Below are 21121 nucleotides of genomic sequence, written 5' to 3' on the forward strand. Positions count from 1 at the left end.
GGACTCCTGAGTCCACGCGCGTTCAGGCTAGGACTCTGGACGATTCACACGCGTTCAGGCTAGAATCGTCCGGAGGATTCACACACATTGAGGCTAGAATCCTCCAAGAACCCGTTATGAATTTAAACCAGGGTTCCCATACCACATCTAGACGTTTTCAAAATTGAGCAAAATTCTATCGCGACGAAAAAAACAAAACCATTTAAGGTGAAAGGTTGTCCCTGTGATCCAGGTGCCAGATCTTGCCAGGGCTACCAAGATAAAAGAGAGAGGACTGGACAGAGACACGCAGATCCGATCAGTGTGATTAAAACTGCGCAACTCCTTTATTTCAACTGAAATGGCGTCTTTTATACATTTCTATATAGTTTACATTTTGGATAGCTCAGTCATTGGCACACAGTGAGGGAAAGAATGCAAACATACATTATTTAACTTACAGTTAAGGTGGCTTAACATGTGCTTATTAATTACTTTACTCAGTGACCTTCAAACCCCAATACTTTTCCGAAACACCTTAATAGCTATTTCTAACTGTGCCACAAACCTAAAGGAATTTTAACTGAGTCATGGCTTCAAGGCCTCCCCAAGGCCTCAGGTCAGGCCTCAGTCAGGCCTCTGGTCAGGGTAGTTCAAAGTCCTGATATAAATCATGACCTCCTGCCCTGAGGAAATCTGTAACACCAGTGTAGCATTTTGCTTCCATTTTTTAACCCCAACTAAATAGGACAGGAGGCAGAACATGGTGCTAGGGGATACAGAAAGGCACCCACTTTCACAGTGTTATGAGGAACATACTGTATTAAATAATTCATGCTGTATAAATAAAAAGCAATAAGCAGATACTGATTCCGGGAAAACTAGGTTTGCATTCAGGGATGGGTGGCTCCGACAAACGGAGAATAGGAATCAACACCTGAAAAGAAGGTCCCAGCCCTGGAGATGGGCCATTAATGGTGATTAATCAAGGATAAGCCGAATCAGATAAGCCAATGCTGCCTTCCTGGAAAATTCATCAATTCATCAGGCTCTGCCGGAAAAGCTATTCAGAAGAATAACTGTTTCAAAAGAAGACTCATGAATTCACAATCCAAGCAAAAGTAGACAAAGAACCCAGCCAGGGGGAAAATAAAGAGTATAAAAACTGGACTCATGGTGGTGGGATTCATGAACAGGGAAGGATAGAGGCCTGTCCATACATGCACCCAGTCTCAATCCCGGGGTCGGGGCTGTCTTTTTATCGTGGCTTTCCAAATTTACTGTTACGCGAAAATAAACTTTGGGTTTTTTTATTTTATTTTTCAAATCTGGCTGTTTCATTTATAACAACAGTATTCAATAAACCCTGGTCTAAATGCTTAATAGGATCACAGTATTTGCTGGCACAACAGAGTTTCTCCCTCACTGGACCTGGCTGGACCAAAAGTGCTGGGTGGAAGCTGCAATGGGACTGTATTTGGTTTGTATGTGAAAAAGTTAAGCCCTTGGGAAGGACTTGCATTGGAAAAGTTAATGGAGGACTGTCTCCTGTGGGAGGGACCCCACGCTGGAGCAGGGGAAGGACTCCTCCTGTTGCCCTGCATTTTCTTGCTTTCGAGTGTTTGAATCTTTGCAGCCTGATTTTCACACTGCTTGATGCAAACTATATGTATTTTTAGAAATTATCTATGTGTTTTGCATAGTTCTTCTCTGAGAGGAGAACTTGACTGATGGTCAGAGTGACCAATGGAGTCATGAGGTTGTAACCTCCTTGGGCCAATCCTGGCCTTCTGTAAAAAGTGTATATAAGTTAATGGAGTCAGAAAAATAAAGAAGCTTTCCATGTCTGAAACCATTGCTGCCCGCTGTCCTCTGTGACGGTCCACACCCACGTCGCAACTTGTGGCCCTTCTGAGTGAGGGGGTGACAATTGGTGACCTCTGACCGTGTGAGAACGGGCCCCCCTGACATCTTTCCACTGTCCGTGTCTGCATCTGCACATCGGGTGGACCTCTGTGCCCAGTGAGAGACTGCAGCTGCTGTGTGCCTGAGGTAATAGTGGTAAGAGATGGTGATCTCTAACCCCTCCTCACAAGATGATGAGTCACTCATGTTGGACCTTTGACTTGAGGTCCTACAGAGGGAAGGACCCCTCGTTCCAGGAGTTGCTTTCCAAAAATTGTTCTATTATGCTAGAACTCATAGGTTTTTTTGCAGCCTTCAAAAAGTTTTTTCTAAGCAGAGTGGAAATCCCTGGGTGAACAATTGCTTCAGTTTTCCCTTGCAGATCGCAGTGTGGAGCTTTTGGAATTGATAGCAACCTGGAAAAGGCTGGAAAGGGTGCTGCATAAATCGCAACCTCCCAGTTCTGAGGTCTCTGAGGATAGCTCCAGCCTTATCAGGCTGGATGCCAGGGGAGATGTCAGAGTCATTTCTCCTGTCCCTGCCCCGCAGAGACGGGTGAGACAGCTGAGCCCCCTCCCTCAGTGGTGCAGCAGTGTGGAAAGCCTGCCTCTCCTCAGTGTAACTGCTGAGGTGGTACGGAGTCTGCAAAGCAGACCCCTCCCACATCCGTGCCGCATCGGCGATGGAGTGTGGGAGAATTTGGGGCCATCGGTCCCTCCAAGTCCTGTGCTGCAGCAGCAGCGGCGGAGGTGGCAGCGAAAGGTTGCCCCTCCCACTTCTCCCCCCCGTGCTTTCCTGGCATTGGAAACGCCAAGAACACTCTTGGATCGAGAGGGCAGGGTGGTGCTCATGGACTGCCCACACTGTGGGATTCCAACAAGATATTCCGTGGCCCTGGAGTTTGGCAACAAGCCAAGGGCCACGTGGAAGCAGTGGCGGCAGCCCACCGAGCTCACGCGGGGGGGCGGCGTGGCCCCAGAGAGCGGCGGGGCCAGCCCAGGGCGGGCAATGCAGCCCGCCCAGTCTGTGTGGGGCGGTGCGGCCCCGCAGCAGGCAGCGCAGCTGGCCGGCATTGAAGCCCCTGCAGCCGTGGCTCCGCTGAGGAATACGGGGATGGGGCACCCCCCCCAGCCCCCATCCTCCCTGTGCCGATCATGGCACTTCCCCCATGCTCTCCTCTCCCCCCAAATTGCCCGCTCCTGTGAGGGCAGTGCTTGGCAAGAGGGACACGCTCCCCCCAGCACTGTGATCTCCCTCCGCGCTGCTCCAGAGCAGCGCGGTGTGGGCAGCTGCCGCCGAGAAGGCAGCTGTCAGCGCTGCGGTGTTCATTTTAAAGGGACAGCGCGGCCACAAGCGGGTGTTCACCCGCTGCAAAGGGTCCCGGGGTGCCAGGTCTCCCTGTCTCGGATCATGTCCCAGCCAAGGCTGATGCTGTGGGCAACTGTGGTTCAGCACGGCGCCCCCTGCAGGGCAGGGATGGATTCCCCAGCTCTGTGGGTGCAGTGAGACAAGTTCTCACTCCTGTCCCTGTGGAGCACACGGGACAGGAATCAGAGGCCGATGATGCCTTGTCTGATGCTCAGGCCGGCAAGACTAATGCTCAGGACAGCAAGAAACAAAGAAAGAGAGTGCAAAAAGAGACCACACCTTTGTTTCTTTGTGGAAGGTGTGGACGGCCAAATCACATGGCAGATGTTTGCAAGGCAAGCCATGTGAAAGGCCAACCTCTGTCAAAAGGGCAGTGGGGTGCAAAGAGGAAGCGTGCTCGGACAGAAGAGTCTTCCCAGTCCCCACAGCCGATGGAGGTTTGATGGGAAAGTTCAGTCCCACACCCACCTCTCCCTGTCAGAGTCCCTGAAGGGACCAGAGTTGTTTAATTTGTGTTTTAGTTTCTGTTCACAGGACAAAGAGTCGGTGGTGAGAAGGCAGTTGCTCTGCAGTATTGAGCTGCCTGGATTTCACTGGACTATTGCTCTGATCAGAGACTGTCCTGGAACGATTTGGAATGGACATTGCGATTTTTTCCTTTGCTGTTTGGCAGCTGGAATGGACTGTCTTTCAAGATCCATTCATCGCCCTTCGTGACTTGGTTTGGGAGTTGTTGGACCAGGATCATCTGGAATCTTCAACCAGTCCTGGGACGTTCCTGTGTTCTGCATCGAAACAGAACTCTGGGGACTGGAGGTTTTTATAACACCTCCAAAAAGCCAATCCTCAATTGTGAATCTGAATGATTGTTTTCTGTGATTCATTTGTATCCTGCAGGTATCACTGGCTGATGAATGTCCAATTCCTTGCACACTCTGGAATGGGTCGTTTTGCCCCATCTGCCACAAGGCGGCAAAAATATTGTTTGAAAAAATAAACAAACAAAAAACCAAAAAAAAACCAAAAAACCCCCAAAAATATATTTTTGTTTGAGCTGACTGCTGGATTTCAGCCGCAAAAGATGGCAATCAATCATTTTGTATGAGCTCATTGCTCGAAATGTGGGAATTCTGGAATTGTTTAATAGGTTTTAGTTATAAGTTTAGTATAGTTTTTAATTGTAACTTTAGTGTAGTTTTTTAGCTACCTTAAGTGGGCCCCCTATCCTGGAATGTTCTTATCAGAAGTTGATAAGAGTTTCCAAGACAACCCAGGTCTCTGCCCAGAGACTGTCTCCCATTGGTCCCTCCCTGGGGTGAATCCCTACCCATCCTTTCCAATGTATCTTACCCCCTTCCGTCCATCAATTATCTCCAAGGTCCAAAGGTTCGGCCAGTGGTTGGTGGATCCCCCAGGGACCCCTCCCCAATTTACCTTGATTTGGTAGTGTTTATGTAATTCAGTTGGCATTTGCCACCTTGCTTTGTTTTATTGGTTTACAACTTGTATCCACGCCCCAAATTGTTTTGGACAAAAACTCCCTGCAACCCAGGTTCGGGGTCTCTCTCCTGAGGCACAGGCCTGGGACCAGGGACTGTCCCTGTGATCCCCGAATAAAACCTTTGTTCCCCGAGCCTCGAGAGCTTCCCCTCTTTCAAACCACGGCCGTGACAGCAAAGGTAAAGGTGCTGCGGAGCCAAGAACCCACACAACGGTTCTGTTGAGGCGTATCAGAGCTAGTAGGTGGTCCAATCGAACACTGGGCAGACCAGAGAAAGATATGCACCCCAACAGATAAATGCAAGCAACAATGCTTGCAAAATTGATGGGTGCAGATTTTTGTAAAATTCATACTCTCAGTATTATGGGAGGAATTTGATTGGAGCTTTGCAAGCAGTGTTTTTCTGCCAAATGCTCTGGAGCCATGAGCTGTTGCGAGTGGCAAAAATCCTTTGGATTTTTTTTTGTGGCCCAAAAATATTCAGAAATTTAGTGCAAGGGCCCACTGTCTTTACAGACAATTTGGGAGGACGAGGTAGGCCAGTGTTCCTTGGAAGGATGATTTTGAGGGGCAAAGTTTTGGAAGCCCCTGAGGATGGGCAGCCCTTTTGGGTTGAAAATTGGGGCTGCTGTCATGGCATTTCCACAGTTTTCCCAGAAACTTTTTCATTTAGTCACGGATTCTGTTTCTGTGGCTGACATGGCACACAGATGGGTTGTTCAATTTAAAGGGAGTCATCAATGTTGTTTTGTTGCATTTGCTGAGGAACCTGTGTTGTGCCACAGAGGCCTGGTTCTTCAAAAAACAAAAATGGGGAACGCAGGGTGAAACCCTGCAAATTTAATTGGCAAAGGCTTTGCATGCCATGGAGCACCTTACAGGTGCCACAGAATTTCACTAACCCTGCAATGTGAAAAGCAAGAAACCGTGACCGAATGAAGGTCAACAGAGGAGGAACCACTGAGAGATCACTCCGATGTCGATGACACAGGTGATCACTCCGACGGTCCTCCCATGGGAACAGAAATTGAACAATGTTCATTTTCTTTTTTCCTTTTTTCTTTTTTTATTGGTAAAAGGGTGAGATGTTGCCCCTGATTTTCTTGCTTTCGAGTGTTTGAATCTTTGCAGCCTGATTTTCACACTGCTTGATGCAAACTATATGTATTTTTAGAAATTATCTATGTGTTTTGCATAGTTCTTCTCTGAGAGGAGAACTTGACTGATGGTCAGAGTGACCAATGGAGTCATGAGGTTGTAACCTCCTTGGGCCAATCCTGGCCTTCTGTAAAAAGTGTATATAAGTTAATGGAGTCAGAAAAATAAAGAAGCTTTCCATGTCTGAAACCATTGCTGCCCGCTGTCCTCTGTGACGGTCCACACCCACGTCGCAACTTGTGGCCCGAGTGAAGGGGTGACACTCCTCTCCCTGAGGAGGAAGCAGCAGCAGAAACAACGTGATGAACTGACCAAAACACCCATTCCGTGTCTCCCTGCACTGCTGGGAGGAAGGAGGTAGAGAATCAGGAGTAAAGTTAAGCTCAGAAAGGAGGGAGGGGTGGGATGAAGGTGTTTTTAAGATTTGTTTTACTTGTCATTGTCCTACTCTGATTCTGATTGGTAATAAATTGAATTAACATTTGCAAGTCAAGACTGTTTTGCCCATTATGGTACTTGGTGAGTGATCTTTCCCTGTCCTTATCTCAATTCATGAGCCTTTTGTTATATTCTCTCTTGTGGGAACTGATAGTGGTCAAAGAGGAATTTCTAGGCTTCAGGCAGCAGCAGCAGAGCCTGTGGGAATGCTTACTTTTCCACACGGGCCTGTCATTGTGAGGAGGGATCAAAAACAATCCTTGGAAGGTGAAAAACAGTTCACAGGTGGTGTTTTTCTAGCTTCTTGTTTACTTGTAAAAAACGGTCAAGGGATGTCGGCTCTAAATGACCAATCATATTTATTGTACTGAAACACTGTATAAAAAGGATGTGCCTTTTAATAAAGCTTGCTTTTAAGCCCTCCAAGAAGATTGGAGTATATAATTATTACTGCCATCCCAAATAGAATAACAATACTTTCTCCCCTCTCCAGCTGAGGAGGGAAGTGATAGAGTGGCTTTCGTGGGTACCTGGTATCCAGACAAGGTCAACCCACAACAGGAACACAAGCTGCAGTAACAAACTGCTGTTTCCTGCATTGAAAAGACAGTCCTGAAAACCAAATGTGTCACTTTCTAAATCGTTTGGGCTACTTCCTATACACTGAAGCAGAAGGGTGAATTAGTCAGTGCTGAATTTTAGCTGGTGCCATTCAGAAGTTGCTAGTATGAGTGTGGGGTTTGAATAAGCTGGAGAACACTATTGGCAGTGACCCATGACCTGCACTACAGCTAAGAGCCTCTGGGATTGTACTGGATCAGCCCGATCCCTGCTCATTACCTACCTTAAAAGTATCCAGTGCTCCTGAATACTAAACACAATGGCATGACAATATTAAAGAAAAAATCTTTCCTAACAGTTTTGAAGACATGTAAATGAGTGAGACTATTTTTATCCCACAAAGGAGAAGAATAATTCCTCTGTCAGCATGTCCTTGCAGGTAGACAAACCAACATACTTCCTTTGGAGGCTGTTGTCATGGCATCTGTCCAATGTCTTCACAGTATCTTCCACATTTTTAGTTCTAATGAGAAAGAAAGAGGAAAGGAGGCACCAGTTAAAAGACACAGCAAAGTTGCTGGGACAAATATGACCCAGTCCAGCCTGTATTTATTCTTTGAATTAATTGGAGCTTTTTTTCTGTATGGCATTTCATTCATGGAACACTGAGTTTTCTCCTTTGATTTTTGGTAAGAAAGACAGAATTGCTATGAAAATATTTTCACTAAATCGGTCAGGGCAAAATTAATTTTACCTACCTTCGGCCATCTAAGCCTAGCCTAAGGGGGCTGTTTAGGCTCCTGTTAGAATTAATGGAAGGACAGGGGCTCCTCCCAAGGATGATTTATCCAGCCTATTTTAGACACCTAATTTAAGATAGGATGATTTACCCTTTGGTAGTATTTATTTCTCTCCTTTAACTACAGTGGGACCATGGATGGACTTAATGTCTGGATTTTCGGATGAGGTAAAATGAGTATGAGCAAAAACCTCTGTTAGGTGTTATTCCAGGTACAGAAATTGCCAACCAAAATGAACAAGCTGAGTGAACAGCCTGGGCCACACCTTTGTGCATCTGGAAATAATGCAGCTAAAATAAAAATAACTTTTTGGTCCATCCCTCAACCTTAGCAGAAATCAAAAGCCTCCCAGCATATAAATCAGTGCCAAAGGAGTTCACTGAGAGGCCATGCTCAGGAAACAAGTGAAGATAAATTAACTCTTCTTAGATAAAATTGTCTATAGACTGTGAGTCTGCTGAAGTTGCGTGGTAGGCTGGTGTGCTGGTTTCAGCTGGCGTAGTTATTTTTCTTCCATGGGGCTGGTATGGGGCTGTTTTGGATTTGTGCTGAACACAGTTGAAAATACAGAGATGTTTTTGTTATTGCTGAGCAGGGCTTACACAGAGCCAAGGCCTTTGCTGCTCCTTGTATGGCCACAGTGCCGGGGGGGGGAGGGGGGCTGGGGGTGCACAAGAAGTTGGGACGGAACACAGCTGGGACAGCTGACCCCAACTGACCAAAGGGGTATTCCAGACCATATGACATCATGCTCAGCATATAAAGTGGGGGTAAGAATAAGGAAGAAGGGGACGATTGGAGAGATGACGTTTGTCTTCCCAAGTAACCGTTACCTGTGAAGGGACCCTGCTCTCCTGGAGATGTCTGAACACATGCCTGTCCATGGAAAGGGGTTAATTAATTCCTTGTTTTGCTTTGCTTATGTGTCTGGCTTTTCCTTTCCCTAATAAACTGCCTTTATCTCAACCCATGAGTTTTCTAGCTTTTACCTTTCCAATTTTCACTCCCATCCCACTGATGGGGGAGTGAGCAAGCAGCTGTGTGAGGCTTGGTTGCTGGCTGGGGTTAAACCACAACAGCTGGCATGTAAGAATTTAAGTGATGCATCTGAATAAAAAACATTTTTACATTAATGATGTCCACTGCAATGCTTTAGGCAGAGTCACGTTGAGTGTGTGGGGCTTGGGAGGGACACTGACAAGCAGAGCATGCCTATTTTTTAAGGCAGCTCACTTTGAAAGTATGTATTACAGCCAGAAATATCCTGTCCCTGAAGGGGAAATTTTCATTTCAGTCATGAAAATAAGTTTCACTTGATGTAGAAATAAGGCCATGATGCCTTAAGTTTTAGCTTTCACATTTTTCAGATTCTATGCTGCCTAGGTGTGCAGTCCTGAGCCTCATATGAAGTGTTAGTAAGCTCTCTTCACAGAGTAGGTAGACAAAACAAATTCTTTTCCAGATGGAGACCAAGGACAACAGATACAACTTTCAGGCCCAAAAGCATAAACAACGGTGGACTGAAGGGGGGAACAAGAAGGATGAGACCTCACAACCTGAAGCTGTAATTGAACAATTAAATCCCAATATGCAAATGGACCAAAACTTATAAAAGTGTAAGACCTTGTGATCGGTCGTCCATTTTGTGACCATTTTAAATCCACCTTGGGTGTAGCCCTGGCCAGGCTCTTGTACTGCCCAAGGTGTATCCTTAAAGGCCTTTTAATAAATAGCTACTTTATTCTCTAGCTCTGTCCAGTCTCTGTTCCAGGTCAGCTTCCCAAGGCATCAGCCAGGACTTGATTCTGCAGCCTGAAGTGGAGCTGTAGGCACCTGTAATTAGCAGCATGGGTACTATTGCAGGGAAGATGGATGAGAGTTAAAAATTATGTACCAGTAAGGCAGCTTAGGTGTGTTAAATTTACACATAGATACCCCTTAATCATTATTTCCAGGATCAGTTGCACCATGGGCTAGGACACATTGTGTCGCCCTAAAAAGCACCAGGTTTTGTGTGATGTCACTGAGGAACTTTTGGGATCTGGCCCCCGAGGGTCTCACCCACGACACCACGGCTTTCAGGGACCCTGCCTATCCCAGTAGGCCGGGCCCGGCAAGAAGGGGACGTTACAAGGAGGGGACTCCTGAGTACAACTTGAGGTGAGGTTAAGACAAGGAAAGCAATCACTTTCTGTCGCGCCGCGCCGAGCCGGGCCGGGCCTATCCAGCCGGGCCACCGGACCGGATGCCTCCTCCATGCCCAACCGAACAGTTCCAGCACGTCTCCGGAAGCGCTTGCCGGACTTTAGCGGAAGCGGGGAGGGGCATAGCCTCTTTGGTGCTAACCCCCGGAGAAGATGGTGAGTGTTGGGGCCTGCGTGCGCGATATCTGTTATCATCCGCTGCTGTGCCGGGCTCTGTGAGGCCGTAGGCCTCGTCTGGGGCGCGGGGTGGCCCTGCGCCGTGCTGTGGTCGGGCTCGGCGGTGGGGATGCGCTACGGGGAGACGAGGCTAGAACCTGAGCCTGAAGGCCTGGCAGTGAGCCCCGTTCCTGGCCTGTGTAGGGGCGTAAGACATCTTGTCCTGGGCGAAGAGGCAGCGATGGGGTATGGGGCTGTGCTACCCCGGGATCTCCTTCGGGGTCCCCTCCGTGCTTGCTGCGGGCCTGGCCGGGACAGAGCTCTTCCCAGGGATGAGGAAGCCTTTCAGATAACGTAGCAAGAGGGAGTTTGATTGCAAAAGCCTCTCGTGAGTGTACGGTTAATCTATGAAACTAATACCTTTCCTCAGGAAAAAGCAGTTTACTGTTTTTCACCGATAAATTTGAGGGAGATGAGAAAGGATTTGGAGATAACCACTCAGTGGCTTCATTTTATTTCAGCACTGGGCAGGGGGATAGGAATGGCAAAGCAAAGTGTAAGAAACGGATTTCCTAAAATGGAGGATACCTATAAAAGAAACTGAGTTGGTATTTCAGAGTTCAGTGTGCCTCTGCCATGTTTATTGGATTTAGTGAATTTGAGAGTGTTTTTTAGAGAAGCCTGTGTTTTGAGTTACACGACTTTTGAGTGATAGTGATATTTACAATGTGCAATGTCTTGAAATATTTCTCAGACGAAGGGTACATCATCATTTGGTAAGCGACGAAATAAGACACACACCTTGTGTCGTCGTTGTGGATCCAAGGCATACCATCTGCAGAAATCTACCTGTGGGAAATGTGGTTACCCTGCTAAGCGCAAGAGAACTTGTAAGTAGCAGAGTTGAGTTTAAAAACTTGTGTTTCATTGTCATCTTCAATAATTGGCTTTTTTCCAACCAAGAAAGAATACTGTATCATCTTGCAGTGTTAGGAGCTTTTTTGAAATTATTACTGATTTAACTGTATTTCAGCTAATGTGCAGTATTACTGCATAATAATTTACTTAATTTATAATTGTTTTTTCTTCTGTCAAATTGAATAGTTGTGCTATTCAAGCGTACCATGAAACTAATTATTTGGTGTAGATGAGTAACAGTAATTTCTGTGTTCTAGATAACTGGAGTGCAAAGGCTAAAAGACGCAATACCACTGGTACTGGTCGCATGAAGCACCTGAAAAGGGTCTACCGTCGATTCAGGTACGACATTTAATTACAAACTAGTGTAATCTGACATCTTCAATGGATTTCACTGAATTATAAAATTCATCATTCAAAGTTAACACTTATTTAGTATGCTTGATGAGGTATGGTGTTTTAAAATATATTGTGGAAATAATTGATGTAATATCTTCAAAATAATATACTGCCAATTATAAAAAGCTCATTCATTGTTAAAACATAGGATGTATAGCAAACTGATGCTTCTGTTAATTGTAGATAGTACAGAACACAGAGGGTATTGTAATAAAGCACTAGCATTTGAAAAGGTATGCTTTGTGTAGCATTACCTCTTTTTGGGAGTCTGAATTTGATGGTTGCACTGAAGTTGGATTTTTCGAATAAACAATTCTTGAAATGCATTCCAATCCCTTCTTGCCCACAAAAAAAGGATTTAAATACTTCAGTCGTTGCTCTTTAATTTGGAGTTCAATTAGTAACATCTGATTCTGAGTTACAGGTTTCTAAAATGTGTTATAAAGCTCTGAGTTGTAGTTAAAAGGTACTGTACTGTTAAACTTGCTAAGAATTTCTTTTTGTATGACCTCCATGTTCTAAAGCACAGCTCTGTAACTTTTGGCATGATACACCAGAAAGATGGATGAAAAAACCCAAGCAATTCAAGAGTCTTTTTTTAAAAATGTAGATTGGATTTTATAGTAAAAACTAAGTCTTTTAAGTCCCAGACCTAGGTGTATTTGAGGGATCCATTCATCTGGGGTTTTTTGGTAAGCAGTGTCTTTCCCAAAAGCATCCAAAAAATACCTTACAATGTGCAACTGCATCCTGATTTCCACCAAGTGTTGCTGAAGTAGAAATGTCATCTCCAAAAGCAAGCTTGTGGTTGATTTCTATAAGAAATTGACTTGCACTTCAGTGCTAACAAATGTGAAATCTTTTGCCAAGCTGCTTAGTAGGAACATAAAGTAAGGCATGCCTTCAGTGGATGTGCTGTATTGGATTCAGTCTTGTAGTGTTTACTCAGTTAATGAAATCTTCCTGTTTGAAGAAGTCATTTACTTCAGCAGAGGAGAGAGAAAACCATATTGCTTATTCCAAACAGTTTGTGAATTGTTTCTTAAGAAAAATCTCTGAACATATGAACTCCATAGTGATTTCAGTGCATTACTGAGAGAGGCTGAAAAAAACTGGTGAACCTGATCTGAAACATTGCTTCTTGGAAAATAACTTGGAGCAAAAGTCAACCTTTCAAAAACTAATAACCATATTTCTACTTGTAGGAATGGATTCTGTGAGGGAACCACACCAAAGCCCAAGAGAGCAGCTATTGCAGCCTCCACTTCATCATAAAGATACATGTATTTGTTAAAATAAATTGTCTTACCCAGAAAATGTCATCTTTTGTACATGTTTTACTTCAGTGAAACGTGATATATTGTGTCTGGCTGAGCTAGAGTTTGTTTCCCCACAGCAGCCCTCCCAGTGCTGTGCTTTGTATTGGGAGCTGGAAAGGTGCTGGTAACACACCAGTGTTTTGGCTTCTGCTGAGCAGCACTGGCATAGCATCAGTGCTGTCTCTCAGCATTCCACCCCTCATCAAGGGGCTGGGAGTGAACAAGATCCTGAGAGGGGACACAACCAGGCCAGCTGACCCAAATTACCCAAAGGGATATTCCATATCATATGACATCAGCTCAGATATAAAAGCTAATGGAGGGAGGAGGAACGGGGATATTGATTACAGTGTTTGCCTTCCAGAGCAACCACTCCACATGCTGAAGCCCTGCTTCCCAGGAAGTGTCTGAACATCATTCGCCAATGGATAGTAGAGAATAAACCTTTTTTTTCTCTTTGCTCGTGTGCACAAACTTGCTTTTGCTTTAGTAAACTACTTTATCTCAACCTACAAGTTGTTTTCCATCTTATTTTCTTGCCCCATCCAACTGGGAAGGGGAGCAATAGAGCAGCTTTGTGGGCACCTGGTGTCCAGCCAAGGTCAACCCACTGCAGTCCTTTTTTGGTGCACAACATGTGGGGTGAGACAAGTGCAGTTAAATTTATATAAATATATAAATCATGCTATAGTAAATAGTAGCTATCAAGTAGCAAGCTCCTGTGGGGGACATGGAATTTGTCAGCTGCACTCCTTATCCCTATTTTGCTGAGTTTAGGAACATGTTAACAAACAATGGCTCTATGCTTTGCCCTTACACTGACGGCCTTGTTATGCTGAGGGAACTGTCTTTTGTGGACAATGAGGGGAATATACTTCCTTCTGCCTGCCTGAGACTGATGTGAAGGCTTTTATAATGCAGCCTCCCATGGTCATTGCTCATCCTTATGTAAGTTGCTTAATATTGTTACTGATATTAGCTAATACTGTTGGTACTCTGCAGAGTTCATGGAATCTGGTGTCATCCTGATGTAAGAGAAAACAAACCAGGTGAGGAGATAGTGAAATCTGCTCTGAGGCATCCAGTTCCTGAGGGAGGGTGGGTGGAAGGATTTGGGCAGGTTCCTAAGGCAGTTATCACCTCCCATTACCTGGCACTTTACACCTGAACAGGTAATCAACCCTTACAAACTGACCTGTCAACTGAAAGAGTGCCTTGCCTACCCCACTGAAAATGAGCAGCTCCTCATCCTGTACTGGGGCCTGGACTGTGCCTATTGAGCCACAGTTCAGTACTATCAGAGGACTGTAGTTGAGGCAGGAACTCAAAACTGTGTTTGAGGATAACAATGGCTGAGATAGGGACCCAAAGAACAGCTAAAGTAATTGCCCCAGTAGTGAAAAAGAAAAAATGGACAAGGTGAGCTACAGGTCCATATCATCGATTAGAAAGGGAGGAAGAAGAGGAGGGTCAGTGGAGGAGGGATGGAGCTGTATATTCAGCACCAGTCACGTCACTGCTGGGGGGAGTAGTTCCGGCAGGGAAAAATGCCACGGCCGGAAACAGAAATGCGGCAACTTTTGACTGGCTCTCTTCAGCTAAGGGGCCTGTGGACCCTGGCACCCTACGCCCCGCCGTTTCTCCTCTCTTCCCGTCCTTCCAGGACATTTTTGCAGGACAACGGACTAAGGAGAGACGGCGGCGCCGATATCAGCTGAGTCTAGCCGAGCTGAAAAAGGAGTCCATCGGGGTGTTAGGAAGAGGCAGTGAAGCGGCAGAACCGACCCACACACACCCCCAGCACAGCGGACTGGTGGTAGCGGCAGTGCAGGAACCTGGTGCCAAACTGAACTCAGCAGAGGGAGAGTCGACCTGGCTTGGACGACTGAGCTTCTGGGGGGTTTGTTTCGTCATTGTCTCTCAGGTTTTGGTTTCTCTTGCCCGAGAGTCAGGCTGGTGGTTCTGATGGGTCTTTTTCTGTCTCTGCTCTCTCTGACCTCTGAAGGTTTTAAGTCTGAGTCTGTGCTCGGCACGAGAATGGAGTCTCAAGGTCTTGGTTTTCTTGGTTTCTCGCGTTGTTTATTAATTCTTATCTTACAAGTTCTTTGCGTCCAGCCAAGGTGTTCACAGCAGCTCGGACACAGTACGACTCCTCCTGTGATGGGAGGTCGCTTTGCTTTTATACAGATAACTACGTACTTATTATTTACCATTCCATACCAATGCCTAGTAACTATAATAGAAGGGTCATCTCTACTCTGACCCAATCCTATCAAACTATGTGCCCACGTCACTGCAGACAATGGATGCCAAGGAAGAACAAGAAGAACTCAGGGTTCCACCCTAATTCCTCCATCTTGTCCCCTTGCACTTACATTCTAAAAACCTAAAACTACAAAACTTTCTACACAGTGATTAGTTACACTACTATCTTTTACCCATTTGTGACTTGTAATTCTTCTCTCACTGTTGGAAGTTTTTCTCATGGACTGAAATCAAAGCCTGTGTCTTCCTGGGCTCTGTGCCAGGCAAACCCCCCTGCACAGACCCCAGACCCTCTTTTTCGGGTCCCAGGCCTCTCTACTGAGGTCTGTGACCATCCAAGGCGCCCAGAGGGATCCCCTGGACTCCGACAATTGTCTTTTCGGTTTTTGGGGGAGGGTTGTTTGTTTGTTTTGGGTGGGTTTTTTTGTTTGGTTGTTTTTTATTTTGGTTTTGTTTTGTTTTCTTCTGGCAGTGGTGGGGGTAGGGCATTAAACCTCAGAACCCTTGGCCATATTGCCTTTGTTCTGTGGTCTAGTGCGGGAACAGCAGCTATCTTGGTTTTTTTCCCCGGAGGGTCAGGCTTCATCTGGCCTTTGTTGGTTAAACCATTCTCTTTTTGTACAATCATTTATTATTATTGCTGTGTTTATTGTGAGCCTCTTTAGTAAATTGTGACTCTGACTTCAGTCTTTCTTAGTATTTACTTCAACGTTGTAGAAAAGGGACCGGCTTGAGTGGCCTTAATTTCCCTGATGAGTTTTTAAAACCAGGACAAGGGGCAAGATGTGCTCCAGCCGCTGGAGCTGAGATTCCCATGCAGCTGTGCCCCTGCAGCCCATGGAGGTCTACAGGGGTGCAGAGATCCACCTGCAGCCCATAGAGGAGATCCACGCTGGAGCAGTTGAATGCCTGAGAGGAAGCTGTGACCCTGTGGGAGTCCCATGAACTGCAGACCCATGGAGAGAGTAGCTCATGCTGGAGCAGGTTTCCTGGTAGGACTTGTGACCCCATGGGAGACCCACACTGGAGCAGGCTGTTCCTGAAGGACTGCACCCCGTGGAAAGAGACCCACCTGGGAGCAATTTGGGGAGGATTGTTGCCCGTGGAAAGGATTCACGCTGGAGAAATTTGTGGAGAACTCTCTCATGTGGGAGGGACCCCACATTGGAGCGGGGGAAGGACACCTCTCCCTGAGCAGCAGCAGCAGCAGGAACCACATGTCATGAACTAGTCATAACCCCCATTACCCATATCCAGGTGTTTTTAAAGTCTTATTTTACTTGTCATTATCCTACTCTGATTTTGTTAATAATAAATTCAATTTCTCTAATTTGAGTCTGTTTTGCCCATGATGATACTCAGTGGGTGATCTCTCTGTCCTTATCTCAACCCATGAATCCTTTGTTATATTTTCTCTCCCCTGTCCAGCTGTGGATGGGAGTGATTGAGAGGCTTTGGTGGGTGTCTGGCATCTAGACAGGGTTAACCCACTACAGTCTTTTTGGTGCCATCACTCAGATCATGAGGATTTTGAGATAAGGATAGTAATTGGGAGAGATAATGGGCAAAACAAGTACTAAACAATGTTAGAGAGTAGAATGATCATGAGGAATTGTAATCGTGGCAAAGGGACAAGGGGTGGATTTTGTGTAAGTTGTCCATTTTCATTCTGTGTTATGATGATGCTATTTTGGTTTTTGTGGGGGGGAATTTTTGTCCATGGTATTCACCATGGGCTGCAAGGAAATCTCAGTTCCAATGCCTGGAGCACCTCCTGGTCCTCCTTCTCCACTTACCTCGGTGTCTGCAGGGTTGTTACTCTCACATATTCTCACTCCACTCTTTTCTGGCCACAGTTATATCTACACAAGAACTTTTTTTTTCTTTTCCTTTCTAAATATGTTATCACAGAGGCATTACCACCATTTCTAATTGGCCCATCCTTGGCCAGCTGTCCATCCATCCTGGAGCCAGCTGGCATTGGCACTGCTGGACATGGAGGAAGCTTCCAGGAGCTTCTCACAGAAACTACTCCTGTAGCCCCCCTGCTACCAAAACCTATCCATGCACACCCACTACACATGAGATTCCTGAAAATGCATATATTTACACATACAAGTTCTTGATGGTATGCACTAAAGCAATTAATTAAAAATAATCCCTTAATTGACTTTTCATTTGATAGCACCTCCACCTTAAAAAGGGCCATCGTCTCTGTGCTGAATTTAAAAAGAGGGTTGTTCGTTATTCAACTTGCCTGACAGAGAAATGGAATATTGGCACTATGGACTGAGTTTCACTGTGTCCTAGCATGTAGAGTCAGAATTTATTGCAAAAATGGTAACTTGAATAATGGCTCTAAGTGCTGTTCTTTGAGGGAATAGTTTAAGAGGGATTCCCAGTCTTAGACATCGTTCACTGTTCTGTGGCTCTGAAAGGCCTGCAAAACTATTGCCTATTCAGTGCATCATTGCTTGGGTAAAAAGAAACTGCCAAGTCTGGAGCACACATACTGCCAGACGTGAAGGGACTGGAGATTTGTTATTATTGAGACAGAAGTTACTTAAATGGTCTGGAAAGGTCAGTGTTGGAAGTTGACACACAAATAGATCAGAGTTAATTAGTGAAAGGACTAGAGCACAAGTCTTATGAGGAGCAGCTGAGGGAACTGGGGTTGTTTAGCCTGGAGAAAAGGAGGCTCGGGGGGACCTTGTAGCTCTCTACAACTACCTGAAAGGAAGTTATAGCTGGGTGGGGGGTTGGGCTCTTCTCCCAGGTAGCAAGTGACAGGATGAGAAAAATGGCCTCAAGATCCATCAGGGTAGGTTTAGGTTGGATATTAGGAAAAATTTCTTCACTGAAAGGGTGGTCAGACATTGAAACAAGCTGCTCAGGCCAGTGATGGAGTCACCATTGCTGGAACTATTCATAAAACATGTGAATGTGGCACTTGGGGACATGATTTAGTGGTGGACTTGGTAGTGCTGGGTTAAGTGTGACTCGATCTTAAAGATCTTTTCCAACCTAAATGATTCTAGGATTTTAATGCTGGGTATAAACATTAAATGGTAGGTAGTATGATAGAGAAGTCAGTGACTTGGAGTTACATTTGAATTATGGATTGATATCTGATAAACTTGCACCCTACATGGTGTGTTACTGGGTCACTCAGCTAGCTTTCAAACTCAGCTTTAAAAAAAGTGATTGTAAGGTGAAAGTTTCTGAAATTTAGAAGTTAGTAATCCCTGCAAGGCTTTATAGGATTTAAGATGCTTTGGAGAGAAAATACTTAACACATACCCCCCTCTCTTCCCCCCCCCAAAAAAAAAAAAAAAAAAACACCAAACCAACCAACAAACCACCAAAAACTTCTAATATTTTAAGCTTCTGAGGCTGTTCTATTATTCCTTTGTTTCATCATGAATTTCTAGAAGTAGCCTACTGCTTTGTCAGTACTGAAGGATTAGCAGTCAACAAATGTATCAGCTTGTGCAGATCACTGAAGAAATTTTCAGCCAGGTTTGAAATTGGAGTAGCAATATTAGCATGTTCTCTTAGCATGTAACAAATATTGTACTCACTTTGCTTTTAATTGGTCCTGAGAGTTTGAAAGTAAGTGGTGTCAAAGCTAACTTAAAATTCATTTTGTACATCTTGCACATCTATGTATTCACAGGGCTCAGGAGTGCATCTAAAATGTGTTTTTTGATTATATACTGGGAAACAAATGTTAGAGGAAGTAATCATAAATGCCTTTTTGTTACTCTCAGAGTGAGAATAATCCCTCAGAGCATCTTAAAACAGGTCAGCAAGGCACTAAAGCCTTTTTAAACAATAGTACTGTTGGATGGCAGGTGTTATAACTATGGGTGGGAATGAAAGCCTTTGCTTTGCAAAGTCTTATATGATGTTCTTTGTGTAACATGAGATTTTTGTTTTGAGCAGCCTGTGTTGCATTAAGAGTAAGAAATTTGGAAGAAAATAACTTCCCTTGTGTTCTAGCTGGTCAGAGAGATCAAAGGGGCTGGGTGCAGCTGGGCTTAATTTCTGATTACAACCAATTTGGTTCTATAGGTCTGGTCCTGTTCAATAGGAACTTCCATGAGCACAGATTTATAAATAGTGCACTTTACCAGTCTGATGCTATAGGTCTGGTTGCATTCAATAAGAATCTTGTGATCAATCACAGATCATGAATAGTGGGGTTTATTGAAGCAACAGAAATGCAGATTTGGAATAATAATAATAATAATAATGTGTTAACCTGAGTAATAATAATAATAATCATACAAAAAATCTTATCAAGAAGGTGTCCCTGCTTGGGAGGAGGGAGGGGAGAGGAGAGTAGTCCATCGACTGTCTCCAAAGTATTTTTGGGTCTTCCTCACTAAGTGAAATTTCTACCCTCCTTATATACAGCCCTATCTTCCTCCTCCTATGTAATGTATAGCATGATCTAAGTTGAGAGTTGAATAGTATTGTCATATGCCATGTACTTAATTAGCTTATTAGCATATGCAGGGATGTGCATTTTAATATTTTAATGATCCTTAATCAGGCAAAAATTACTTTTTTGGCCATGGTGTCAAGTTCCAGTCGTATGACTTTGTTCTGTCCTGTGCCGTTTGTTGGAGCCAAAACAGGAGCATCCTATCTCTATAGGACCTTCTTCAGCCAACTCATCCTTTCTTGATGTCAGCTATACAGATCTCCATCCACAAAGATAACATAAAGGGAATGAAGTGTGGGCTATAGATAGTAAGTCTTACCCCTTGCCTGGCTTCTTGGTCATCCCACAGCCTGTTATGCTGACCCACAAACATAATACTGCAAAGGCAAGCCATTAGCTATTTGCTGCTATCTGTTAGCTCTTCAGCCTGAATTATATTATGCTGTACCACACTGCTGAAAAATGAGCATTTATATAATATGCAACTGTCCTGGTTTAGGACAAATTTGGGAGGAAACCTCCAAAAGGGGTTCCTCTGGAAAAGCAAACCCAAACAGTCTCTTTCTCCAGCCGGTCTGGGAAAAGAACTTCCTCGGAGAAAAGTGGAAAAAACTATTTACTTAACAAACAAACTGCCCACAAGCATAAAGAATGAATAGTGTGAAACAATAAAACTTCTCATCGCTCCAAAGAGAGATGGCAAAACTGAGGAACTCCTTGCTGTGGGTGTAGCTCAGTTCACTGTCTCTTACTAGTTCTAGTTTCTTTGGAGGTTTAGGCCTCAGTGGGCCGCAGGTGCGAGCCCTTGGTGCTCCTCTGGGTTTTTCAGTCCAGAGCAGATTTAATCAGTCTTAAGAAAAAGGAAAAAAGAAAAAACAGTCCAGGGAACTTCTCTGCCTCAGGTAGCTAAATCTAACTAAAAGCACAGGAAATTTCTGTGTCACCACTGTCTGTGCTTCAGACAAACAACCGCCAGAGCAAGAAATGTAGAGGAGTCAGGCAGTTTTCTTAAAACAAACTGCACACTGCTTTCCCCCCCCCCCCCCCCTTCGCTCCCAGAACCAGTTTTAAAGGTACAGAACACAACATACAGCACAAACAGAACAGACGACTGGGGATACAAGCATCATAAAGTCACCCTAGGACAGCAACATATCAAGGTAATAGTGATTGAAACTTGCAATGGCTCGCAGTCACTTTGAAAACTTACAAACTTCCTTTCAGAGGAAATTTTACCTATGCCAAGAATGAATTTTATGAACAGTTCGACAGCTGCTGCATTTTCATCTCCTTTAAAATTCTTGATAAGGGGCAGGAGATCAGTTAATTTGGGTTACGTTAAACCTATTCAAAAGAGCTTAGGTAGCTCATTACATGTCAGTCACTGTTGGACTAAAAGCTTTACTAGATATAGATTCTGAAGTGCTTTGGTTCTTTGTAGTGTTTTGTTAAATGTTGAAAGTTTGACTGCCTCGATGATTTTCAGTATATAAATGATCTTTTGTTGAGATCTTATTATAATAATCTTGACTTGGGGGTTATCAGTTAGAATTGAACCTCTGCATAGTGTTCACTGGTACTTTAGATCAGCCCCCTTTATGTCCAAGGTCCTACACCTGGGTCATGGCAATACCAGGCACACCTACAAGTTGGGGGGAAAAGTAACTGAGAGCAGCCCTGCAGAGGAATTGGAGGTGATG

General features: G+C 44.7%; 1 protein-coding gene across 2 annotated transcripts; it reads left to right on the forward strand.

Annotated features, from left to right (window-relative positions):
* The first annotated feature begins 9938 nt into the window (after window positions 1-9938).
* On the forward strand, window positions 9939-13089 carry LOC310922035 (large ribosomal subunit protein eL37-like). Of its 2 annotated transcripts, XM_083882324.1 has the most exons (5): window positions 9939-10070; window positions 10825-10960; window positions 11246-11330; window positions 12593-12670; window positions 13071-13089. In XM_083882324.1, exons 1-4 carry the CDS (start codon window positions 10068-10070, stop codon window positions 12660-12662), a joined length of 294 nt encoding a protein of 97 aa, XP_083738450.1. In that variant the 5' UTR covers window positions 9939-10067; the 3' UTR covers window positions 12663-12670; window positions 13071-13089. The 2 variants fall into 2 exon arrangements, with proteins under 2 accessions (XP_083738450.1, XP_083738449.1); XM_083882323.1 differs by lacking the exon at window positions 13071-13089 and having other exon boundaries at window positions 12593-12704.
* The last annotated feature ends 8032 nt before the right edge of the window (window positions 13090-21121 follow it).

The sequence above is a fragment of the Zosterops lateralis genome (genome assembly GCF_965231275.1).
Source record: "Zosterops lateralis genome assembly, chromosome: W".
Classification (NCBI taxonomy): Eukaryota; Metazoa; Chordata; class Aves; order Passeriformes; family Zosteropidae; genus Zosterops; species Zosterops lateralis.

Bases quoted from the DNA above. Each gene is read 5' to 3' on its own strand.
- LOC310922035 (XM_083882324.1), top strand. The intron at 10,961-11,245 runs GTAAGTAGCAGA...TCTGTGTTCTAG, and splicing joins TGCTAAGCGCAAGAGAACTT to ATAACTGGAGTGCAAAGGCT. The intron at 11,331-12,592 runs GTACGACATTTA...TTCTACTTGTAG, and splicing joins AGGGTCTACCGTCGATTCAG to GAATGGATTCTGTGAGGGAA.